Source organism: Macaca thibetana, chromosome 11, assembly GCF_024542745.1.
Source record: "Macaca thibetana thibetana isolate TM-01 chromosome 11, ASM2454274v1, whole genome shotgun sequence".
In the NCBI taxonomy this organism is placed as follows: Eukaryota; Metazoa; Chordata; class Mammalia; order Primates; family Cercopithecidae; genus Macaca; species Macaca thibetana.
Genome location: NC_065588.1, coordinates 46,562,381 through 46,584,659, shown reverse-complemented (window position 1 = coordinate 46,584,659; position 22,279 = coordinate 46,562,381). Strand labels below are relative to the sequence as shown.

The 22,279-nt window shown below is 43.1% G+C and overlaps 1 protein-coding gene and 1 pseudogene across 4 annotated transcripts in view; both read left to right on the top strand.

The window, feature by feature from the left end:
* Positions 1-22,279, top strand: part of LIMA1 (LIM domain and actin binding 1) — a 106,340-nt gene that overhangs the window by 57,809 nt on the left and 26,252 nt on the right. For all 4 annotated transcript variants that reach the window (XM_050748657.1, XM_050748655.1, XM_050748654.1 and 1 more), the window contains exons 4-6: positions 2,214-2,678; positions 17,108-17,192; positions 18,657-18,805. In XM_050748657.1, the coding sequence (XP_050604614.1) occupies positions 2,214-2,678; positions 17,108-17,192; positions 18,657-18,805 (699 nt within the window). The remainder of the gene's footprint in view (positions 1-2,213; positions 2,679-17,107; positions 17,193-18,656; positions 18,806-22,279) is intronic.
* On the top strand, positions 2,701-7,328 carry LOC126930337 (putative 40S ribosomal protein S26-like 1; annotated as a pseudogene).

The window sequence follows — 22,279 nt, the reverse complement described above, 5'->3', positions numbered from 1 at the left end:
GTATCCTATGAGCATCTTTTCATGTCATAAGTATACTTTGATCACATGATATATATCTGAGAAAAAACAGTGTCCAGTTACCAAGGCAAAGTGCCACTTTGATTGTCAGGGCTCCTGTGTGGTTACAGTAAGGGCAGGTGAAGTCAGAGACCTAGATGACTCATCCATTGTGTGGCACGAGACCTTACAGAGCCAAGAGTGCTGCTGGCAGTTAGGGTAGAACCAGCTTCTGGAGCTGTTTTGTAATTCTCTCTTTTCCAGCAAGAAAACTTTTTGAGCTTCTTATATCTCTGATCCATACATTGTTCCCCCAATGGATCATTTTTGTAAGCTAAAATGTAAACACTAGAATCAAGCAGTTGTTCTACAATTTTTTTTTCAAGGCTTGTTGCTACTTGATGAAGTGGTTCTCAGGGTATATTCAGAAGAGTAATAGGGTGAGAGACTTAATTCCCAAAATAGCTGCTAATCCTGTTTAATTCCTAGGTTGTTTGTCCTTTCTTTCTTAGTTGAAAGACCGGTGAGTAACAGACTACAGGAGAGAAGGTATTGGAGTTTGCAGTTTGTTGGGAAGGTGGTGCTGTTCAATTTACTTAGGAGTACAGTCCTTTAAAAGTACGGGACATTTAATTTTCTTTTTTTTTTTTTTTTTTTTTTTTTTGAGATAGAGTCTCGCTCTGTCACCCAGGCTGGAGTGCAGTGGAGCAATTTGGGCTCACTGCAACCTCTGCCTCCCGGGTTCAAGTGATTCTTCTGCCTCAGCCTCCCGAGTAGCTGGGACTACAGGCGCTTGCCACCACGCCCGGCTAATTTTTGTATTTTTAGTAGAGACGCGGTTTCGCCATGTTGGCCAGGCTGGTCTCAAACTCCTGACCTCAGGTGATCCACCCGCCTCGGCCTCCCAAAGTGCTGGGATTACAGGCGTGAGCCACTGCGCCCAGCCGGGACATTTAATTTTCGACAAGCGTGTTTCCTCTATTGTGGAACAACAGTGACAATTTCCAGGTTGTTTTCAGTCTGTTTATATGTATAATTAATTCCATGTTTGGCCCTGGTGAAAGTGAACTCTCTTAGATATGTAAATATGTGTCCTTTGATCATCTGAGTGATTGGTGATGGTATTTGCATTTGAAGCCTGCATATTTTACAACCAAAGGATCTGTAAAACAGTGAATTTCTTGATAACTGAGTTTTTGTGTTTTTGGTTTTTTTTTTGGTTGGGGGATGGAGTCTCACTCTGTCACCCAGGCTGGAGTGTAGTGGCACAGCCTTAGCTCACTGCAACCTCCACTTCCCAGATTCAAGCGATTCTCTCGCCTCAGCCTACCGAGTAACTGGGACTACAGGCGCACACCCCTGCACCCAGTTTTTTGTATTTTTTTTAGAGACGGGGATTTCACCATGTTGGTCAGGCTGGTCTCAAACTCCTGACCTCGTGATCCGCCCGCCTTGGCCTCCCAAAGTGCTGGGATTACAGGCGTGAGCCACCGTGCCCAGGCCCGATAACTGAGAATTTATACACAGATAAACTTGTAGAGAAGAGCAGGGGAAAAAAAAAAAGATTAAATTCTTATGTAAAAATAAAATTTGACTGTTCATATGCATGTAAATTATGTCAGATATAACTAAATATTTATGCAAATACTTGGAAAACTCTGGGGACTTCTGCAGGGTTCTACAAATAGTTTCAATCCTTGCTGCCACTATCCATAATTGATGGTATTGTATAGTTTCAGCTATCCTATATTTTTGTCTTATTTAAAAGAAAAAACCAGCAGAATTTACCATGTTATTTTATGGCAGGTAATGATGAACTTTGCTAATGTGTAGTTACAGCATTTCAAGCACTTGTATTTTGCTTTTTCTTTCCTGTTTTTTTCCCCATTAATCTTTGGGTAAAAATCTCTTGTCTCTCATATAACTATCATTAGAGCTGGGCTTGCCTTTCTTCTCATTTTGTCCTTATAAGGCCATCCTGTTTTATCACTTCCTGCTTCAGCTCCTGACTTTTTCTCTCTTCCCCTCTCCCTCTCCCTCTCCCTCTCCCGGGTGGATGCTTTCTCCATGTGGCAGGGCTGTAACTGTTCACAGCTGTCTGAAACAGCAGTGGACCAGGAGCAGCTTGGAGTTTTAACTTTCATTTTACAAAGAACAACATGTTTGAATGTTTCAACAGGCAAGTTATAACTGGCACCTACTTCTTGTTCTTCTAGAACACGGAAAATCTCCCCCAGCACTTTAGAAGGGGGACCCTGACTGTGTTAAAGAAGAAGTGGGAGAACCCAGGGCTGGGAGCAGAGTCTCACACAGACTCTCTACGGAACAGCAGCACTGAGATTAGGCACAGAGCGGACCATCCTCCTGCTGAAGTGACAAGCCACGCTGTTTCTGGAGCCGAAGCTGACCAAGAGGAACAAATCCACCCCAGATCTAGATTCAGGTCACCTCCTGAAGCCCTTGTTCAGGGTCGATATCCCCACATCAAGGACAGTGAGGATCTTAAAGACCACTCAACAGAAAGTAAAAAAATGGAAAATTGTCTAGGAGAATCCAGGCATGAAGTAGAAAAATCAGAAATCAGTGAAAACACAGAAGCTTCAGGCAAAATAGAGAAATATAATATTCCGCTGAACAGGCTTAAGATGATGTTTGAGAAAGGTGAACCAACTCAAACGAAGGTAAGAATTGGGCGGGTTTGAAACTTGAGAAAGCCAATTCAAGTACTAAACAAAGCTGTTTTTCCAATCTAGCCATTTTGAGTAGAGGCGAATATGTGGTCAGTATGTCTTTTGATTCCAGTTAGATAAGTTAATACATCTCAAATGAATTATTTACATAGATGCTAATATTTGTGAATCTCTGACCCAATTTCATGTTAAATTAAGTTCACACTGGGATTCAAATTGGTATCTAGAAATGAAGAGCGTTTAATACTGATTGGATTATGTGTTTTTGTACACTTGCCCTTTTAAATTGTCTTCCTGCGTTCTTTATCATTTGTAGCTCTGGGGGTGGAATTACTGCCGAATAGCTCTCTGCTTGGACACAGCTGCAGACTGAGTGTTAAGGCCAGAGTTTAACATTAAGACTGAGGCTTACTTGTCTCTGCTAGCTGAATCCCTTCTCTTCTTCTCAACTTCCTCATCTGTGCCTTCCAACAAATGTTTTCTATCAGCTAAAATCCTCTCTCAGGCAAAAGCAATGAAGATAGCCAGACTAGCTATAGCTTTCGGGAGTTTTGACTTGCAAATACACGGGGTTGCGTTTTCCTACAACTGCTAATGAAATTTGATCCTTCATGTGGATTGCAGACCTCGTCCCCAGAGGGAATTACTTAACTAGAAAATGAGTTACATATGCTGGTGATTTATAACACAATCCAGAGGCCACGAAGCTGGTAAATTTTTCCAGTTTTCTCATACTTTCCTATATATCTGGCTTTGTACATGGGGATGGTTCGTTACAACAGTCGTTATAATGAAATAAACAGACCTGATGGGGAGCAAAGCCATCCCTACTCTAGATTCCACCTAGATGGGAAAGCTGGATTTTTTTAAGCGAAATATTTGGCCCAAATCCCTGTTTGGAAAGTAATATAATAATATGAAGCATTCTTTCTGAGATAAAAAATAACTCATCCCGTAGTCTTCAGTTATGTTAGGTGTGATATTGTCAATCCCTTCCCATAACTTGCAATGTCAGTTCTTTTCTGCTTAGAATTATGAAAGTTCTTGAATGTTTGGGGGTCATGTTTGAAGTTGTACGAGTTTTTGACGATTTGTAAAGCTAGAACACTTTTCCGTGCATAAGCTTTAGCTCTACTTTAACAGTGAAACCAGTTGGCAAGAGATGTAACCACAAAGCAGTTTTATAACTTTTCTTAACTCTCTTCCCTCTCAAGTTTTTAGACCTTTAGTCCTGCCAAATCCTCCTTTCCCCTTTATGGTTTTAATTTAATTTTTTTTTAAATTTAAATAGAAGAAGAATTTTAAGTGGAAGGAAAAAATGTCAGAAATCCTAAATAGAGAGGAAGGGGCTTTGTTGTGACTCAAAGCACCATTGTAAGTCTCCTCCTCCCAGACCCTGCTAGGAACAGGACAGCTGATGTCATGCCAGTACACACAATGTAGATTCAGTGCAAAAGGCTGCTGCATGTTGAAACTGGCCAAAGGTAGGAAATGACTGGGACTGTAGCAGACAAAAATGCTGATTATGTGTAAGGATATGGTGAGACACTTTTTCTCATGAATATCTAGTGAGATATGGGTCAGAACAAGCCTCTCTTTCTAAGCCTGCTTGGAGAGGAGAAAAACTTTCCATGTAAGATCCTATTAGGCCAGGCCTGGTGGCTCATGCCTGTAATCCCAGCATTTTGGGAGGCAGAGGTTGGGGGATCACTTGTGTCCAGGAGTTCGAGACCAGCCTGGCCAACATGGTGAAATCCCGTCTCCACTGAAAATACAAAAGTTAGCCGGACGTGGTGGCATGTGCCGGTAGTCCCAGCTACTTGGGAGGCTGAGGCAGGAGAATGACTTGAACCTGGGAGGTGGAGGATGTATTGAGCCAAGATCATGCCAGTGCACTCCAGCCTGGGCAACAGAGTGAGACTCTGTCTCAAAAAATATATAAAAATAAAAATAGAGATCCTAGTAGATGGCTGATAGCACTGGGCAACCAGATTGATTGCTAAAGCTATAGGAAGATGGAAGAGGCTGGGCACAGTGGCTTACATCTGTAATCCCAGAATTTAGGGAGGCCCAAGGCAGGAGGATTGCTTGTGCCAAGGAATTTGAGACCAGCCTTGGCAATATGGCCAGATCTCATCTCTACTAAAAATTTAAAATTAGCCGGATGTGGTGGTATGCACTGATAGTCCCAGCTACTTAGGAGACTGAGGCAGAAGATTGCTTGAGCATGAGAGTGTGAGGTTGCAGTGAGCCATGATCACCGCTGCACTTCAGCCTGGGCAACACAGTAAGATCCCTGTCCCTTAAAACAAGAAGAAGAAGATGGAAGAGACCTAAGATTCACCTGGGCTTCTAGGTGTCATTGCTTTTTTTGTGCCATTTTTAATTTCCTCATTTGTCACTTAATGGACTGCTAAGGGAGTGGAAAACACAGCCACCCTTGGTTTTATTGCTGTTTCTAAATAAGCATCATTGTCCATACTGAAAGCAGTCTAGATTTTATTTATTTATTTATTTATTTATTTATTTATTTTTGAGACAGAGTCTCTCTCTGTTACTCAGCCTGGAGTGCACTGGCATGATCTCGGCTCACTGCAACCTCCACCTCCCAAGTTCAAGTAATTCTCCTGCTTCAGCCTCCCAAATAGCTGGGATTACAGGCACCCGCCACCACGCCCAGCTAATTTTTTTTTTTTTTTGAGATGGAGTCTTGCTCTGTGGCCCAGGCTGGAGTGCAGTGGCCGGATCTCAGCTCGCTGCAAGCTCCGCCTCCCAGGTTCACACCATTCTCCTGCCTCAGCCTCCCGTGTAGCTGGGACTACAGGCGCCCGCCACCTCGCCCGGCTAGTTTTTTGTATTTTTTAGTAGAGACGGGGTTTCATCGTGTTAGCCAGGATGGTCTTGATCTCCTGACCTCGTGATCCACCCGTTTCGGCCTCCCAAAGTGCTGGGATTACAGGCTTGAGCCACCGCGCCCGGCCCCAGCTAATTTTTATATGTTTAGTAGAGACGGAGTTTCATCATATTGGTCAGGCTGGTCTCGAACTCCTGACCTCAGGTGATCTGCCTGCCTTGGCCTCCCAAAGTGCTGGGATTACAGGCATGAACCACCATGCCCAGCCTCAGTCTAGATTATTTTTAACAGTTCTGTCAGGTAATCTATAGTCTGAGCTCAACCTATCTGTATAGTCTCATAGCCAATCTTATACTCAAACCTTGGAATACTCATCCCCCAATTGCTACTTTTTGAATCTTTTATTCTTAATAGTTCATGTTTTTTTTTTTTTTTTTGAGACGGAGTCTCGCTCTGTCACCCAGGCTGGAGTGCAGTGGCCGGATCTCAGCTCACTGCAAGCTCCGCCTCCCGGGTTCACGCCATTCTCCTGCCTCAGCCTCCCGAGTAGCTGGGACTACAGGCGCCCGCCACCTTGTCCGGCTAGTTTTTTGTATTTTTTTAGTAGAGACAGGGTTTCACAATGTTATTAGCCAGGATGGTCTCGATCTCCTGACCTCGTGATCCGCCCGTCTCGGCCTCCCAAAGTGCTGGGATTACAGGCGTGAGCCACCGCGCCCGGCCCCTAATATTTCATGTTTTAATTTCAGTGTGTTTATGCTTTTGAAAGGAGACCAGAACATAGTAGAGTTTATAGAGAAAGACCAGTTTTACCTAGGTGCCAAAGGAAGAATTAAACTGCTGTTATTGTTTGAAATGCTTTTTTTTTTTTTTTTTTTTTTTTTTTTGGAGATAGGTCTTAACTCCTGCCGAGGTTGGAGGATTGCAGTGGTACAGTTATGGCTCACTGCAGCCTTGACTCCCCTGCCTCAGCCTCCCAAATAGCTGGGGCCACAGGTGTGTACCACCACTCTCAGCTAATTTTAAAAATTTTTTATGGAGACAGGGTTTCACTGTGTTGCCCAGAGTGTTTTAAACTCCTGGGCTCAAGTGATCCTCCTGCCTTGGCCTCCCAAGCTGGTGAGATTACAGGCGTGAGCCACCACACCCAGCCTGAAATTCTTAAAGGATGAGAGTGTCAATGACAGGCGCCTTGGCATCATTGTGCCTAACCTGGGAGACAGGGAAGAAGCACGCTATGGAAAGTGTTTACACTTGGGGACAACTGTGCTAAGTATTGTGGAGCCCATAGCCTTGAGGTAGATGGCTACTTTGCCTTTTTTCTTGAACTGTCTTGCAGAATGTGGATTTGGGTTAAATAGTCTTGAAGCACTCATTTAGTCACCCTCAAATTAAGATTTTTACTTCATTACTTCATCTTTCTTGGGCCTGCACCTCTAAGATGACAAAGAAAAGAAGAAACAGTCGTCATGCCAAAGAGGGCCGCAACCAGGTGTATGCTATTCACTGCAGCCTGTTTGCTGCATGAACTGTGCCCATTGTGTGCCCAATGGCAAGACTATTAAGAAATTTATCATTTGAAACGTAGAGGCTACAACAGTCAGCGATATTTCTGAAGTGAGCGTCCTGGACACCTGTGTACTTCCCAGGCTAGATGTGAAGCTGCATTACTGTGTGAGTTGTGCTATTCACAGCACAGTAGTCAGGAATCAAGGTCATGAAGCCCCCGCAAGGACCAATGTAGACCTGTGGGTGCTGCCCCATGACCGCCACCGAAGCCCAAATAAGGAGCAGAGTTCTTAAGGACTGAAGAAAAACTAGCCTCTGGAGAAAAATAAAATCGCAATTGTACTTACAAAAAAAAAAAAAGATTTTACGTCATAGGCCAGGCTTGAAGTTCTGAACACTTTGAATTCTCCAGTTATGAGGGATCCCGTCTAAGCCTCTGGCTTTTGCTGTTTAGCAATAGGGGTTCTATGATGGGCTGATTTGGAAGGAGGGAGTCAGCCACTCTTGAGCCACTGCAGTGAAGTCACTTGATCTCAGTCTCGGGGGAAACACTTTAATAGCTAAATATTCTAGCTTTGATTTTTCTGAAGGGAATACACCTGTTTTCAATTCTGGGGTTTTTCTTTGGGGCACTTGCTTGACTGTATATGAACTTCTGATCCAAGATAAAAATAGGAGAAAGAACAATGTTGGCTTTTTAAGGCAGGATAGTTTTATGTTTGCTACTAGATAAGGCAAAAATAAAAAATAACTTATTTTTATAAATTCAAAAAGAAAAGTAAGAATGTCGGTGGCTCAAGCCTGTAATCCCAGCACTTTGGGAGGCCGAGACAGGTGGATCACAAGGTCAGGAGATCGAGACCATCCTGGCTAACACGGTGAAACCCCATCTCTACTAAAAAATACAAAAAACTAGCCGGGCGAGGTGGCGGGCGCCTGTAGTCCCAGCTACTTGGGAGGCTGAGGCAGGAGAATGGCGTAAACCTGGGAGGCGGAGCTTGCAGTGAGCTGAGATCCGGCCACTGGACTCCAGCCTGGGCGACAGAGCGAGACTCCGTCTCAAAAAAAAAAAAAAAAAAGAAAAGTAAGAATGTTTTTATACCCTAGTGGTCAATAACTTAGTTCATAGTATTTGTTTAATAAAAGGAAGGTGGCATTGGTGGTATAGTGGTAAGCATAACTGCCTTCCAAATAATGAAAATTGATTAAAGCCTATTTCTCACTTATTCTCTACCAGAATGAATATATTTAAGAGTCATTTCCTCTAGCCTTCTAACTCATTCCAACTCATCAATGAGCTTCAATGAGTGAGAAATCACTGTCAAAATTGTTGACATATAGATCCTAGAACCTTAAGAGAGTTTAAGAAGTTATTTAATCCAGCTCACTGCCCTCAGTCAGTTAGAACTTTACAATCCCAATTTTATAGATGCAATCAGATGAGGTCAGAGAAGTTAATTGATAGGCCCCATGGCATGTGGCTAATTAATATCAGAACAGGATTGAAATTGGGTAGTACCCCTTCTACCATTTAACACTATCTTCATGGATATTATAATAACTATTTATTGGATAGAAACAATGGGCCCTACATATATTTGAAATCTAAGGAAACTGGGAAAAATTGAAAACAGCTATGTTCTCAAAGACTTTAATTAACTCTGTCTTCCCACATTTTATGCTTAACTAATTGAAAAGCATCAGGACAGTGAACAGAAGAAATACATTGGAATGCAAGAGATATGAATGAAAGCTGTAGAGTTAGAAGAGTTTGGGGCCTGGGTGGTGGCTCACACTTGTAATCCCAGCACTTCGGGAGCCAAGGCACAAGGCATACTTGTAATCCCAACACTTGAGGTCAGGAGTTCGAGACCAGCCTGGCCAACATGGCAAAAACCCATCTCTACTAAAAATACAAAAATTAGCCTGGCGTGGTGACATGCATCTGAAATCCCAGCTACTCAGGAGGCTGAGGCAAGAGAATTGCTTGAACCTGGGAGGCAGAGGTTGCAGTGAACTGAGATCACACCACTGCATTCCATCCTGGGCGACAGAGTGAGACTTTGTCTCAAAAAATTAAAATTAAAAAAATTGGATATAATTCATTAAACATTGTTCTTACATCAAAAGGTATGATTTATTGTTTATTCTTATATATTTTCAGCTTGTTCTCAAGATTATAACACCACTAGTACAATATAAGGACACATTCCCCAAAGCGTTATTAGCATTTGGTTTTACCATTTTTGTCTACTTAAATAGACATGACTTGTTATCCTTCCTTTTTTTTTTTCTTTCCCTAATTGTAAGACTAACATAGTATTTGTAGAATGCTTGGGAATACAAAAAATGTAGAGAAATCCTACCATCTGGAGATAAAAGCTCTTTTTATGTGTATTATTTTACTTACATTAACTCTCTAAGAGAGTCCCTGAAGAAAGAAATTTTTCTCTCAGTACTTTAAGGAATCAAGACTATGTTTTATCTATTCCCTGATCCCCATGCATAGTTCAGCAAAGTTCCATTTTTGCCTAAAAGCCAACCTTCCTCTGCCCTTGACTTTGGTGAGATGACAGCATCCAAAGGAAGCTAAAGTTGAAAGGTTGAAGGAAGTGGCTGAGGTAGGGGACTCTCAGTAAATTAAAGTGTTGAGAATCAGCTTTTAAAGATAATTTTTTCTGAAAACAGGTGTAGAAAAGACAGGAAATCCTGCTTTGTTACTTATTTAGAACCTAACTTACTTTATTTCTTTTTTAAAAACTACAGAAAAAAATTCTACAGATTATTGTCTAAAAGCCCCAAACTTTTATTCTCTTAGTAGTACATCTTGGTGCATTTGATTTATGGATTCACAGAGAATATTTAAGGGATATTCATACTAACAGGAGTTATTGTCAGCTGACAGGAAGGAGGACTTCAGGGTGGGGTGAGGCTAGGCCTCAGGAAATTCCAGAAAGTCTTAAAAGTGTCTTGTCTATTCTCTTTCCTTGATATTAGAATGATTAAGACTCCCTCAAGTGTCTGAGTAAAAAGAGCTAAAATGTGATAAAAGTCTGTTACAGAACAGTATTTTGGTATCAGAATTTGTGTGTGTGTGCGTGTGTGTGTGTGTGCGCGCGTGTGTGTGTGTGTGTGCGCGCGCGCGTTTTGTGTTCCTTTACTTCCTTGAGAAATAGTGGAGGAAACCCCTCCTTCTTCCTGTACCTCAGATTACCACTTGGAAAATGTGGATCATAAAACTCATCTTAAATGCATTTGAGATCATTTTTTGTTTGTTTGTTTGCTTGCTTGCTTTTGAGACAGGGCCTTGTTATATCGTCCAGGCTGGAGTGCCGTGGCACAATCATAGGTCACTACAGCCTTGACTTCCTGGACTCAACCAATCATCCCAGCCTCCAGAGTAGCTGGGACTACAGGCATCACCACTATGCCTGGCTAATTTTTTTTTTTTTTAAAGCAGGGACAGGGTCTTACCATGTTGCCCAGGCTGGTCTCAAACTCCTGGCCTCAAGCAACCCTCCTGCCTCTGCCTCCCAAAGTGCTGGGATTATAGGCGTGAGCTACCACCCAGCCTTGTTATTCTTTTTTTTTTTTTTTTTTTTTTTTTGAGACAGAGTTTCACTCTTGTTGCCCAGGCTTGAGTGCAATGACACAATCTCGGCTCACCGCAGCCTCTTCCTCCCAGGTCCAAGCGATTCTCCTACCTCAGCCTCCCAAGTAGCTGGGATTACAGGCGTCCACCACCACGCCTGGCTAATTTTTTGTATTTTTAGTAGAGATGGGGTTTCACCAGGTTGACCAGGTTGGTCTTGAACTCCTGACCTCAGGTAATCCACCTGCCTCGGCCTCCCAGAGTGCTAGGATTACAGGCATGAGCCACCATGCCCGGCCCAGCCTTGTTATTCTTAATGTTCGAGTGGTTTGGAGGTGAAATATATTGAAAGTAATGCTGTGCTTCACCTGCAATATCATGAAAACCCATCTTACCTCACAGCTGTATTTCTCCTCAGAGCCACAGTCTGTATGAGGGATTTTCAGAGACAATTCTCTTCCTATTTTTCTCTGAGACCAAGTGACTTTGTACATTTACTTTTTTAGTACTTGAAAGAAATTAATATAGAGTTTTGATACCCCTATGGAGCAAAAGGCTTCGAAAAAAAGGTAAGGGGGCCTTATTTTATTTAATCCAGCAGTTTAAATTAAAAGCTAGCAAAGATGGGAAATTTTATGCATTTAAAACCAAAGAAAGCCTCTGCCCTGGCAAGGTATATGCTCTGGTTCTAAATGATTGTGCTCCCAATAACAGCAGTGCAGGGACTTCACACAAGACAGAGAAGGATGTGTAGCTCCAACTAGACAGAAAACTGAGCTCTCTGCAGGTTGTAACATGTAACACATATTCTTGGAATTGTGCTTGAACTTTACCTTTGACAGAAAGCAAATATCTGTATTAAGAATGCAGAACCCGTTTCCTTTTGGTTTTTCTTTCCTTTTTTTCTTTTTGAAATGGAGTCTTGCTCTGTTGCCCAGGCTGGAGTACAGTGGCATGATCTTGGTCCACTGCAACCTCCACCTCCTGGGTTCAAGCGATTCTCTTGCCTCAGCCTCCCCTGTAGCTAGGATTACAGGCACGTGCTACCACTCTCAGCTAATTTTTGTATTTTTAGTAGAGATGGGGTTTTACTATGTGGGCCAGGCTGGTCTCAAACTCCTGACCTCAAGCGATCCACCTGCCTAGGCCTCCCAAAGTGCTAGGATTACAGGTGTGAGCCACTGCGCCCGGCCTCTTTTGGTTTTTCAAAAGAAGTTTATCAGCAGCCTTTCTCCCATTTTGAGTTCTGAACTTTCTAATTTTTGTAGTGGTTATCTTCCAGTGCGGCAGCATTTGGAATAAATATGTGGAATTTTCTTTATTTAAATGATCAGCAAATAAGAAGTATGTTGAAAATAAAATTTAAAATGTGGGCCAGGCGTGGTGGCTCACGCCTGTCATCCCAGCACTTTGGGAGGCCAAGGCAGGCAGATCATTTGAGGTCAGGAGTTTTAGACCAGTTTGACCAACATAGTGAAACCCCATCTCTACCAAAAACCCAAATAATTTTTTTTTTTTTTTGAGACGGAGTCTTGCTCTGCCACCCAGGCTGGAGTGCAGTGGCCGGATCTCAGCTCACTGCAAGCTCCGCCTCCCGGGTTCACGCCATTCTCCTGCCTCAGCCTCCCGAGTAGCTGGGACTACAGGCGCCCGCCACCTCGCCCGGCTAGTTTTTTGTATTTTTTAGTAGAGACGGGGTTTCACCGTGTCAGCCAGGATGGTCTCGATCTCCTGACCTCGTGATCCGCCCGTCTCGGCCTCCCAAAGTGCTGGGATTACAGGCTTGAGCCACCGCGCCCCGCCCAAAAACCCAAATAATTAGGTGTGGTGGCGGACGTCTGTAATCCCAGCTACTCGGGAGGCTGAGACACGAGAATTGTGTGAGTTTAGGAGGTGGGGGTTGCAGTGAGCCGAGATCACACCACTGTATTCCAGCCTGAGTGACAGAGTAAGACTGTCTCAAAAAAAATAAATAAAAATTAAAAATGTGGATTGAGGGAGGGCTGGGCGCGGTGGCTCACACCTGTAATCCCAGCACTTTGGGAGGCCAGTATGGATGGATCATGAGGTCAGGAGATTGAGACCATCCTGGCTAACATGGTGAAACCCCGTCTCTACTAAAAATACAAAACTTAGCCGGGCGAGGTGACGGGCGCCTGTAGTCCCAGCTACTCGGGGGGCTGAGGCAGGAGAATGGCGTGAACCCGGGAGACGGAGCTCGCAGTGAGCCGAGATTGCGCCACTGCACTCCAGCCTGGGTGACAGAGCGAGACTGTCTCAAAAAAAAAAAAAAAAAAAGTGGATTGAGGGTATCCTGCCAGACATCTTTTCCTCTTGACCAAGATCTTCATTATCTTTTTTTTTCTTTTTTTCTTTTTTCTTTTTTTTTTTTTTTTTGAGATGGAGTCTCGCTCTGTCACCCAGCCTGGAGAGTAATGGCACAATTTCTGCTCACTGCAACCTCCATCTCCTAAGTTCAAGTGATTCTTGTGCCTCAGCCTCCTGAGTAGCTGAGATTACAGGCATGCACCACCACCCTGGCTAATTTTTGTACATTTAGTAGAGACAGGGTTTCACCATGTTGGCCAGGCTGGCCTTGAACTCTTGACCTCAAGAGATCTGCCCATCTCGGCCTCCCAAAGTGCTGGGATTACAGGTGAGCCACTGGGCCTAGCCACTTCATTTTCAGATAGAGGCTGCTCCTGGAGCAAGAATATGTTGAGCTGTGTGAGTTATATGGATGTTTAGTAATTGATGAAAGTATGCCTGACCTGTGTGTGATGTAGCACGGATAGTGTTGTTCCAGCTTGTTTTAGTTTTTATTAAAAATAGGCCCAATCAGGCCAGATGCAGTGGCACACACCTGTAATCCCAGCACCTTGGGAGGCCAAGGCAAGATCCCTGGAGCCCAGGAATTTGAGAGCAGCCTGGGCAACATGATGAGACCCTGTCTCTACTTTAAAAAAATAAAAGAAATAAAAGAAATAAAAAATATAGGCCGGGCGCGGTGGCTCAAGCCTGTAATCCCAGCACTTTGGGAGGCCGAGACGGGCGGATCACAAGGTCAAGAGATCGAGACCATCCTGGCTAACCCGGTGAAACCTCGTCTCTACTAAAAAATACAAAAAATTAGCCGGGCAAGACATCGGGTGCCTGTAGTCCCAGCTACTCGGGAGGCTGAGGCAGGAAAATGGCGTAAACCCGAGAGGTGGAGTTTGCAGTGAGCTGAGATCCGGCCACTGCACTCCAGCCTGGGCGACAGAGCGAGACTCCGTCTCAAAAAGAAAAAAAAAAAAAAGAAAAAATAGACTTAAATCAATAATGTAAATTGCAAAGCTGACTGGATATAAATTATTATTATTACTTTTTGAGACAGGGTCTTACTCGTCACCCAGGCTGGAATGCAGTGGTGTGGTCACAGCTCACTGTATTCTTTTTTGTAAAGATGGGGTCTTCCTATGTTGCCCAGGCTAGTCTTGAACTCCTAGGCTCAAAGGACCCTCCTGGCTCAGCCTCCCAAAGTGCCGGGATTACAGGCATGAACCACCACACCCAGCCAGGAGACAAATTATACACACACACACTCTGTTGCCCAGGCTGGAGTGCAGTGGCATGATCTTGACTCACTGCAACATCCGCCTCCCAGGCTCAAGCAATTTTCCCACTGCAGCCTTCTGAGTAGCTGGGACTACAGGCACGTGCCATAACGCCCAGCTAACTTTTGTTTTTTTTTTTTTTTTTTTTTTTTTTTTGAGACGGAGTCTTGCTCTGTCATCCAGGCTGGAGTGCAGTGGCCTGATCTTGGCTCACTGCAACCTCTGCCTCCTGGGTTCAAGCGATTCTCCTGCCTCAGCCTCCTGAGTAGCTGGGATTACAGGTGTGGGCCACTACGCCCAGCTAATTTTTTTGTATTTTTAGTAGAGATGGGGTTTCACCATGTTTGTCAGGCTGGTCTTGAACTCCTGACCTCGTGGTCCTTCTGCCTCAGCCTCCCAAAGTGCTGGGATTACAGGTAAGAGCCACCGTGCCTGGCCTAACTTTTGTATTTTTTTTGTAGAGACGAGGTTTTGCCATGTTGCCCAAGTTGGTCTCAAACTCCTGGGCTCAAGTGATCCACCTGCCTCAGCCTCCCAAAGTGCTAGGATTACAAGCTTGAGCCACTTTGCCTGGCCTTGGGAGACATATTAAATGTATACTGAATTTGAAAGAAACTATTCTTATTGGTGTGGTATAAACAGACAAATCCTTGGCTCTGATTTCTGATGTGGCATGTTTTCTCTCTCCAAGGAGGGGGTATAAAAAATATGTAAAAGTGATAGTTCACTTTCTTTTTTGTTTGAGACAGAGTCTCACTCTTGCTCAGGCTGGAGTGCAGTGGAGCGATCTCTGCTCCCTGCAACCTCTGCCCACCCTGGTTCAAGCAATCCTCCCACTTCAGCCTCCCAAGTAGCTGGGACCACAGGTGCATGTCACCACGCCTGGCTAATTTTTTTTGCATTTTTAGTAGAGACAGGGTCTCACCATGTTGCCCAGGCTGGTCTCAAATTCCTGAGCTCAAGCAATCTGCCCCCCTTGGCCTCCCAAAATGTTGGGTTTACAGGCGTGAGCCACCATGCCCAGCCTCACTTTCTCAAACTTTATAAAGTAAAGTTGATTAGTCCATTAAACTTAAAGATTTAGTGACTATTTACTAATGTTAAACTCAAAAGGGTGCTAAGTGTTTTATTCTTATCTCCTGTCATACTGGATTTCAGATATCTTTTTTAACCTCAAGTTATCTGGAAAGAAAATGAGATTTGAATGATAGGATCTGATGTAAGGCACTCATTATAAGCTGAATAAACATGACATACTCCCTGTGAACTATGTCTGGGAATATTTTTGACTCTACAGTCTTAAAAATTATAATTTGTAACTTTCATGAAAGATCTACCCTAGATACGAGAGAGATAAATGTAGTAATTTAATGGAATCACAAAATACTTTATTTAAAAAATCTGTGTCAACCAAGCGCAGTGGCTCAAGCTCATAATCACAGCACTTTGGGAGGCTGAGGTGGGCAGATCACCTGAGGTCAGCCTGGTCAACATAGTGAAATCCTGTCTCTACTAAAAATATAAAAATTAGCCAAGCGTGGTGGCAAGCGCCTGTAATCCCAGCTACTCAGGAGGCTGAGGCAGGAGAATCTCTTGAACCTGAGAGACGGAGGCTGCAGTGAGCCAAGATCACATCACTACACTCCAGCCTGGGTGACAGTGAGACTGTGTCTCAAAAAAAAAAAAAAAAAATCTGTGTCATCCACTTTTCTGTAAGTCTTGGAAATATATGCAGAGAAAGACATGGTCTCTGCCCTCAGTGAGCTTACAGTGCAGTAGAGGGACAGTCACCCAACAGTTTGACCAGGTACCTTGGGAACAGAGGAAAGATTACCTAAATTTATGTTGGCAAGGTACTCAGACTTCATAGTGCTTACACTGAGTCTTTGAAGGAACAGGCATTTGCAAGGCAACAGAAGGACAAAGGAGGCTGACTTGGTGGGGACCAGATCTAGAACAGGACTTCTGTGACTTACTAAGCACTTTGGATTTAATTTCAGGAGTGAGTGGGAATTCTGAAAGAATTTTGAAAAGGAGAGCAAAATAGATTTATATTTTTGGATAATTACTTTGTATTATTGGGGATAATGGCAGCATCATAGAGACTGGATTGGAAGATAATGAAGAACCAGTTAAAGAGATATAATGCAATAGTCTAGGGGAAAGATGATGAAGACATGAACCAAGGCAGCAATAGCAGAAATAACGTGAGATGGAGAAAGGAAACAGCAGATTCTGCATCAGCACTTGGCAATTTGGAAGGCATGTCATTGTCATCTGGTATGTGAGGATTCCCCTCCAATAAGTGTTACAAAGCTTGCTGTTTAGGAAGTGATCTTTAACAGAGAATATTACCTACATAGAGTTACTTATTTTTCCCTGGGCACCTGTGAATATGTAGTGCTTGACGTTTGTAATTTTGTTTAAAATTCTATGAAATATAAAAATATAAAATCAAATCTGGGCCGGGCGCGGTGGCTCATGCCTGTAATCCCAGCACTTTGGGAGGCCGAAGCAGGTGGATCACAAGGTCAGGAGATTGAGACTATCCTGGCTAATACGGTGAAACCCCGTCTCTACTAAAAATACAAAAAAATAACCGGGCGTGGTGGCGAGCGCCTGTGGTCCCAGCTACTTGGGAGAATGGCGTGAACCCGGGAGGCGGAGCTTGCAGTGAGCCGAGATCACGCCACTGTACTAGCCCGGGCCACAGAGTGAGACTCCGTCTCAAAAAAAAAAAAAAAAAAAAAAAAAAAAAAAAAAAAAAATCAAATCTGGATTGTATTTATAAAGAAGGTTTGCAAGTTGAACCTTGCATCAAGATTTCCCATCATTTCTGCAAAACTTATCACTGGGTTTCATTTTCCAGATTCTCCGGGCCCAAAGCCGAAGTGCAAGTGGAAGGAAGGTCTCTGAAAACAGCTATTCTCTAGATGACCTAGAAATAGGCCCAGGTAAGCAAAGAGTTCCTTGTGTATGAGGTCCTATAGGAAGTACTCACTAGTAGCAACATCTTTTGGACTCGAAGCCAATGCTTTTAAAGGAAGAGTGACACAAATTAAAGGAAAGTCTGCCTATTAGATGCAAGCCATTCTCAAATCTCATTGCTCTTGTTAAATAGCTTTTTTTTTTGTTTTGAGATGGAGTCTCACTCTGTCTCCCAGGCTGGAGTACAGTGGCACGATCTCGGCTCACTGCAAACTCTGCCTCCCGGGTTCACGCCATTCTCCTATCTCGGCCTCCCGAGTAGCTGGGACTACAGGCACCCGTATTTTTAGTCTAGACAGGGTTTCACTGTGTTAGCCAGGATGGTCTCCATCTTCTGACCTCATGATCCGCCTGCCTCGGCCTCCCAAAGTGCTGGGATTACAGGCATGAGCCATTGTCCCCGGCCTCTTTTTTTCTATTTTTAATCCACCCTTGTTAGTGATAACCTATGGTAACCAAAGGGTATTTTGAGGAGCTATAAGTAAAGTGCTACGATCAGTTTTGGCTCTAGTCATCTGGGATTTGAGGGCTTCAATAGATGGGCTGTGTCCCATATCAGGTTTGGTTACCCTGTATTACCAGTGATAACATAACACTTTGAGAGTGGAATTACGTTTTAAAGGGGACTTACAGGCACTTCACAAAAGAAAAAATTAGTAAAAACAGGAAAAGCATCAGCTACCTAGTAATCAAAGAAATGCAAATTAAAAGGCATTGAGATCTCTTCTTTTTCATGTTAAATAAGCCAGAATTTTAAAATACAGGCCCTGGCGTGGTGGCTCAGACCTGTAATCTCAGCACTTAGGGAGGCTGAGACAGGAGGACCACTTAAACCCGGGAGTTTGAGACCAGCCTGGGAAACATAGACCTATCTCTACAGAAAAAAAAAAAAGCCCACCGTGGTGGTGCATGCTTGAAGTCACTGCTACTTGGGAAACTGAGATGGCTGGATCCTTTGAACCCAAGACTTCAAAGCTGCAGTGAGCTACGATCTTGCCACTGTCCTGTTCTCTAGCCTGGGTGACAGAGTGAGACTCTGTCTCAAAAACTAAATAAAATATGCAATGCTCAATTATGGTAAGGTTCTTTTAATGCCAAGAAAGAGTGAATATTACTTTGTAAATGACAATTATATTCCTGATTTTCTTCTTCGTGCTTTTAATGGAAGAAATTGGCCATTAGATAACAATAACCCAAAATTTAGAATTTTGAAATTATTTGAATCACTTTTATCTTCTAATGAAACACATTGGCCAGTCACAATGGTTTACACCTGTAATTCCAGCACTTTGGGAGGCTGAGATGGGAGGATATCTTGAGCCCAGGAGTTCGAGGCTGCAGTGAACTATGATCATGCCACTGCACTTCAGCCAGGGTGACAGAGTGAGATCCCATCTGAGAAATAAAACATGTTATTTGGATGCTTCTAGGTCAATTGTCATCTTCTACATTCAACTCGGAGAAAAATGAGAATAGGCGAAATCTGGAACTTCCACGCCTCTCAGAAACCTCTATAAAGGATCGAATGGCCAAGTACCAGGCAGCTGTGTCCAAACAAAGCAGCTCAACCAACTATACAGTATGTGTTCTGCATCGTTCATTCATTCATTCATTCTGTCATCCAGCAGATGGTCACTGAGTACTGGAATTAGGAAATGCCACCAGACCCTTACCTCTGAGCCCTGGTCCCCTAGCTGTTCTCTGTTCACATGAACCCTACCCTCACTGGATTTGCAGGTCTTACCGTGGGCTAATCTTGACTTTGCTTTCTTAGTCCTCATTCCCACCCCACTCACTTTTTTTGTGATGTTACCAGTCAGTATCATTGAGAGTTTCCCTGGCTCTTCTACTTAATGTTGTGTTGTTGTTAAAGAAGTAGTAGTTTATTAGTTTCAATAGAACTCTTATTTTATCTTGGTTGTTGAGGGAAGACGGAAGAAGACTGGAGAGCTTATTCTGTTTTTTGAGGAAAGAAAGAAGAAGACTAGAGAGAAATATAAGCTGTGTTCATTAATGAGGGTTTTTTTGTAATTTTTTACTGAGATATAACTCACGTCATATAAAATCATCATTTTAAAGCATACAGTTTTGTGATTTTTAGCATATTCACATTGTACAACCATTACCACTGTTTAATTCCAGAAGCTTTCTATCACCCTGAAAAGAAACCTCATACCTGTGTAGTCACTCCCAGCTCCCCCTGCTCTCATCCCCTGGCAACTGCTGATCTACTTCCTGTCTTTATGTATCTGCCTATTTTGGAAATTTCATATGAAGGGGTCATACAGTAGATCATCTACTTAATCTTTAATCCTTACGATGTACTGTTTTCCTAAAGAAGTAGAATAGTAGATAAGAAAAAGGGAGAAATCACAAGAAGGTGACATGCTCAGTAAGCATGAAAATTTTGATATTCAGCTGGGTGTGGTGGCTCACGCCTGTAACCCCGGCACTTTGGGAGGCTGAGGCGGGCGGATTGCCTGAGGTCAGGAGTTCGAGACCAGCTTGGCTAACATGGCAAAACCCCGTCTCTACTGAAAATACAAAAATTAGCCAGGTGTGGTGGCAGGCACCTGTAATCCCAGCTACTTGGGTGGCTGAGGCAGGAGACTCCCTGGAACCCAGGAGGCAGATATTGCAGTGAGCTGAGATTGCGCCTCTGCACTCCAGCCTGGGCAACAGAGCAAGACCTCATCTCCAAAAAAAAAAAAAAAAAATTTGATATTCAAAATACTATGGAGAGTCCTTCCCCTTTAAGTTGTCCTGTGCTTAACGGGTAAGCTGACACTACAGAACTGCTTAATTGAAGTTACCTTTTAGCCAGGCACAGCAGCTCACACCGTAATCCCAACACTTTGGGAGTCTGAGGCAGGTGGATCATTTGAGGTCAGTAGTTCAGAACCAGCCTGGCCAACATGGTGAAACCCCGTCTCCACTAAAAATACCAAAAAAAAAAAATCAGCCGGGTGTGGTGGGACACACCTGTAATCCCAGCTACTAGGGAGGCAGAGGCAGGAGAATCACTTGAACCCAGGAGATGGAGGTTACAGTGAGCTGAGATCACACCACTGCACTCCAGCCTGGGTGACAGGGTGAGACTCTATTTCAAAAAAAGAAAACAGACATTACCTTTTAAATGCCATTTCTTCATATATATATATATATACGCACACATCGATACAAATACACACACACATATTTTTGTATCCTTCAAGCATTTGTTCTAAGATTTCAAATTACAAACCATTAATCTCTTGATGTCCTAATTGTCTAACAAAATCAAAAGAACAGTATTGAATTGTATTTGTTCCTAGGCAGACTGAAATGTGGCGCATATTGGAAACCATAATGTGTGTTCTGCGAGTTAAGTCTTCTGTTCCCCACATTATTAAGCATACATTCTCTAATAGTATTTGGTGGACTAATTCTCTGGGCGATGAATAATTTCATCTTGGTTTTTTAACTGTAATTTTAACAACTTTATGTTTTAAGAAGAGATGATGTGTGTAAGTCAATTAGCAAAGTGGAGTATCACAGGCTGATAGGCACTGTGAATGTGAAAAGTGAGCAAATTTAGACTTCTCTTAGAAGGCAGGTCAGGAGATACAGCAAATTGGGATCTGTGAAGCTGAACTTCCTCTTGTTACCAGATTTTACTGCTTCTCAGTGCCCTCCTGCTGCAAACATTCCCACCAGGTGACTCCCTATGTGGGGAAACCTGTTGAGTAACTTTTTTCTTTTTTTTTTTTTTTTTTTTTTTTTTTTAACTCCTCACCATTTCTGTATTACAGTTCTCCTGCTCTGGAGATTTAAAGAGTTGAAAAGTCTTCAGGAATTCTTGTAAAAAGTATATTTTGTCTCATCCCCGAAGAATTTCCCAGGACCCTTAACAGAATATGGTTGTAACAAGGCACATACATACTCTCTGGCAGCAGTTCTGGAGGTGGGGCTTCCAGACGGGGTCAGGAATGAGTTGTTGGGCTATATAATGTTCTGCAGTGCTAGCTGCCAGCTTCTCCTCACAGCTGCACCTCCAGAGCTGTGGGCAGTAATCTGGAATACCATCCCTAGGTGACTAAGTCATACTCACATTCCTTTCATTGGCCCTGTGGCCATAAATTGTTTCCTCCCATGCCTAAAGAGTCACAGAGAACAAAAAAGTACTAGATTACTACATATTAACAGATCAGTGGTAGGAAATGTCTATAGTCATTGACCTCTATGTTGCTTTTATTTTATTTTTTTTTTTAATTTTGAGATGGAGTTTCGCTCTTGTTCCCCAGGCTGGAGTGCAATGGTGTGATCCCAGCTCACTGCAACCTCTGCCTCCCGGATTCAAGCGATTCTCCTGCCTCAGCCTCCTGAGTAGCTGGGATTACAGACATGTGCCACCACACCCGGCTAATTTTTTGTATTTTTAATAGTGATGAGGTTTCACCATGTTGGCCAGGCTGGTCTTGAACTCCTGACTTCAGGCGATCCACCCGCCTCAGCCTCCCAAAGTGCTGGAATTACAGGCATGAGCCACTGCGCCCAGGCTCTATGTTGATTTTAGATATAATAGATGAAGTTAATTGTAATATTCGCCCCAGTGTCCTTGCAAGGAAAAAAATGCAATTTGCTTATTCCTTATGACAATAAAATGCATGCTTTTTTATGTTGAGGCTCTGTTATAAGAAGTAAAATAAATTATGTCTTTAGTACAATATATGAATTGTATATGAAAAACATGTTTTTGAAAGTCCCACCAAAAAGGTTGCTTTATGGTATCATTAAATATAATTTCAGTTTTTATATGTATACATCATCCCTGTCTCTCTTTCCAGGCCGGGCATTTATATATGTATGGTCAGTATATTTTCTATTATTGGCACTTGGCATCTCCTTTCCCCTGCTCCAGAATGGTCTTTTCTGATAAAACTCACAAGCTTTGCATTACCACAAGCTCTGCTGCTAGAAGAGTGAATCACAAGAATGTTGTATGCTTGGGGTGTTCTGTGTGCCTGTGTTGATATGTCTGTATTCTAATGAGCAATCCAGTTTTACACTAGCC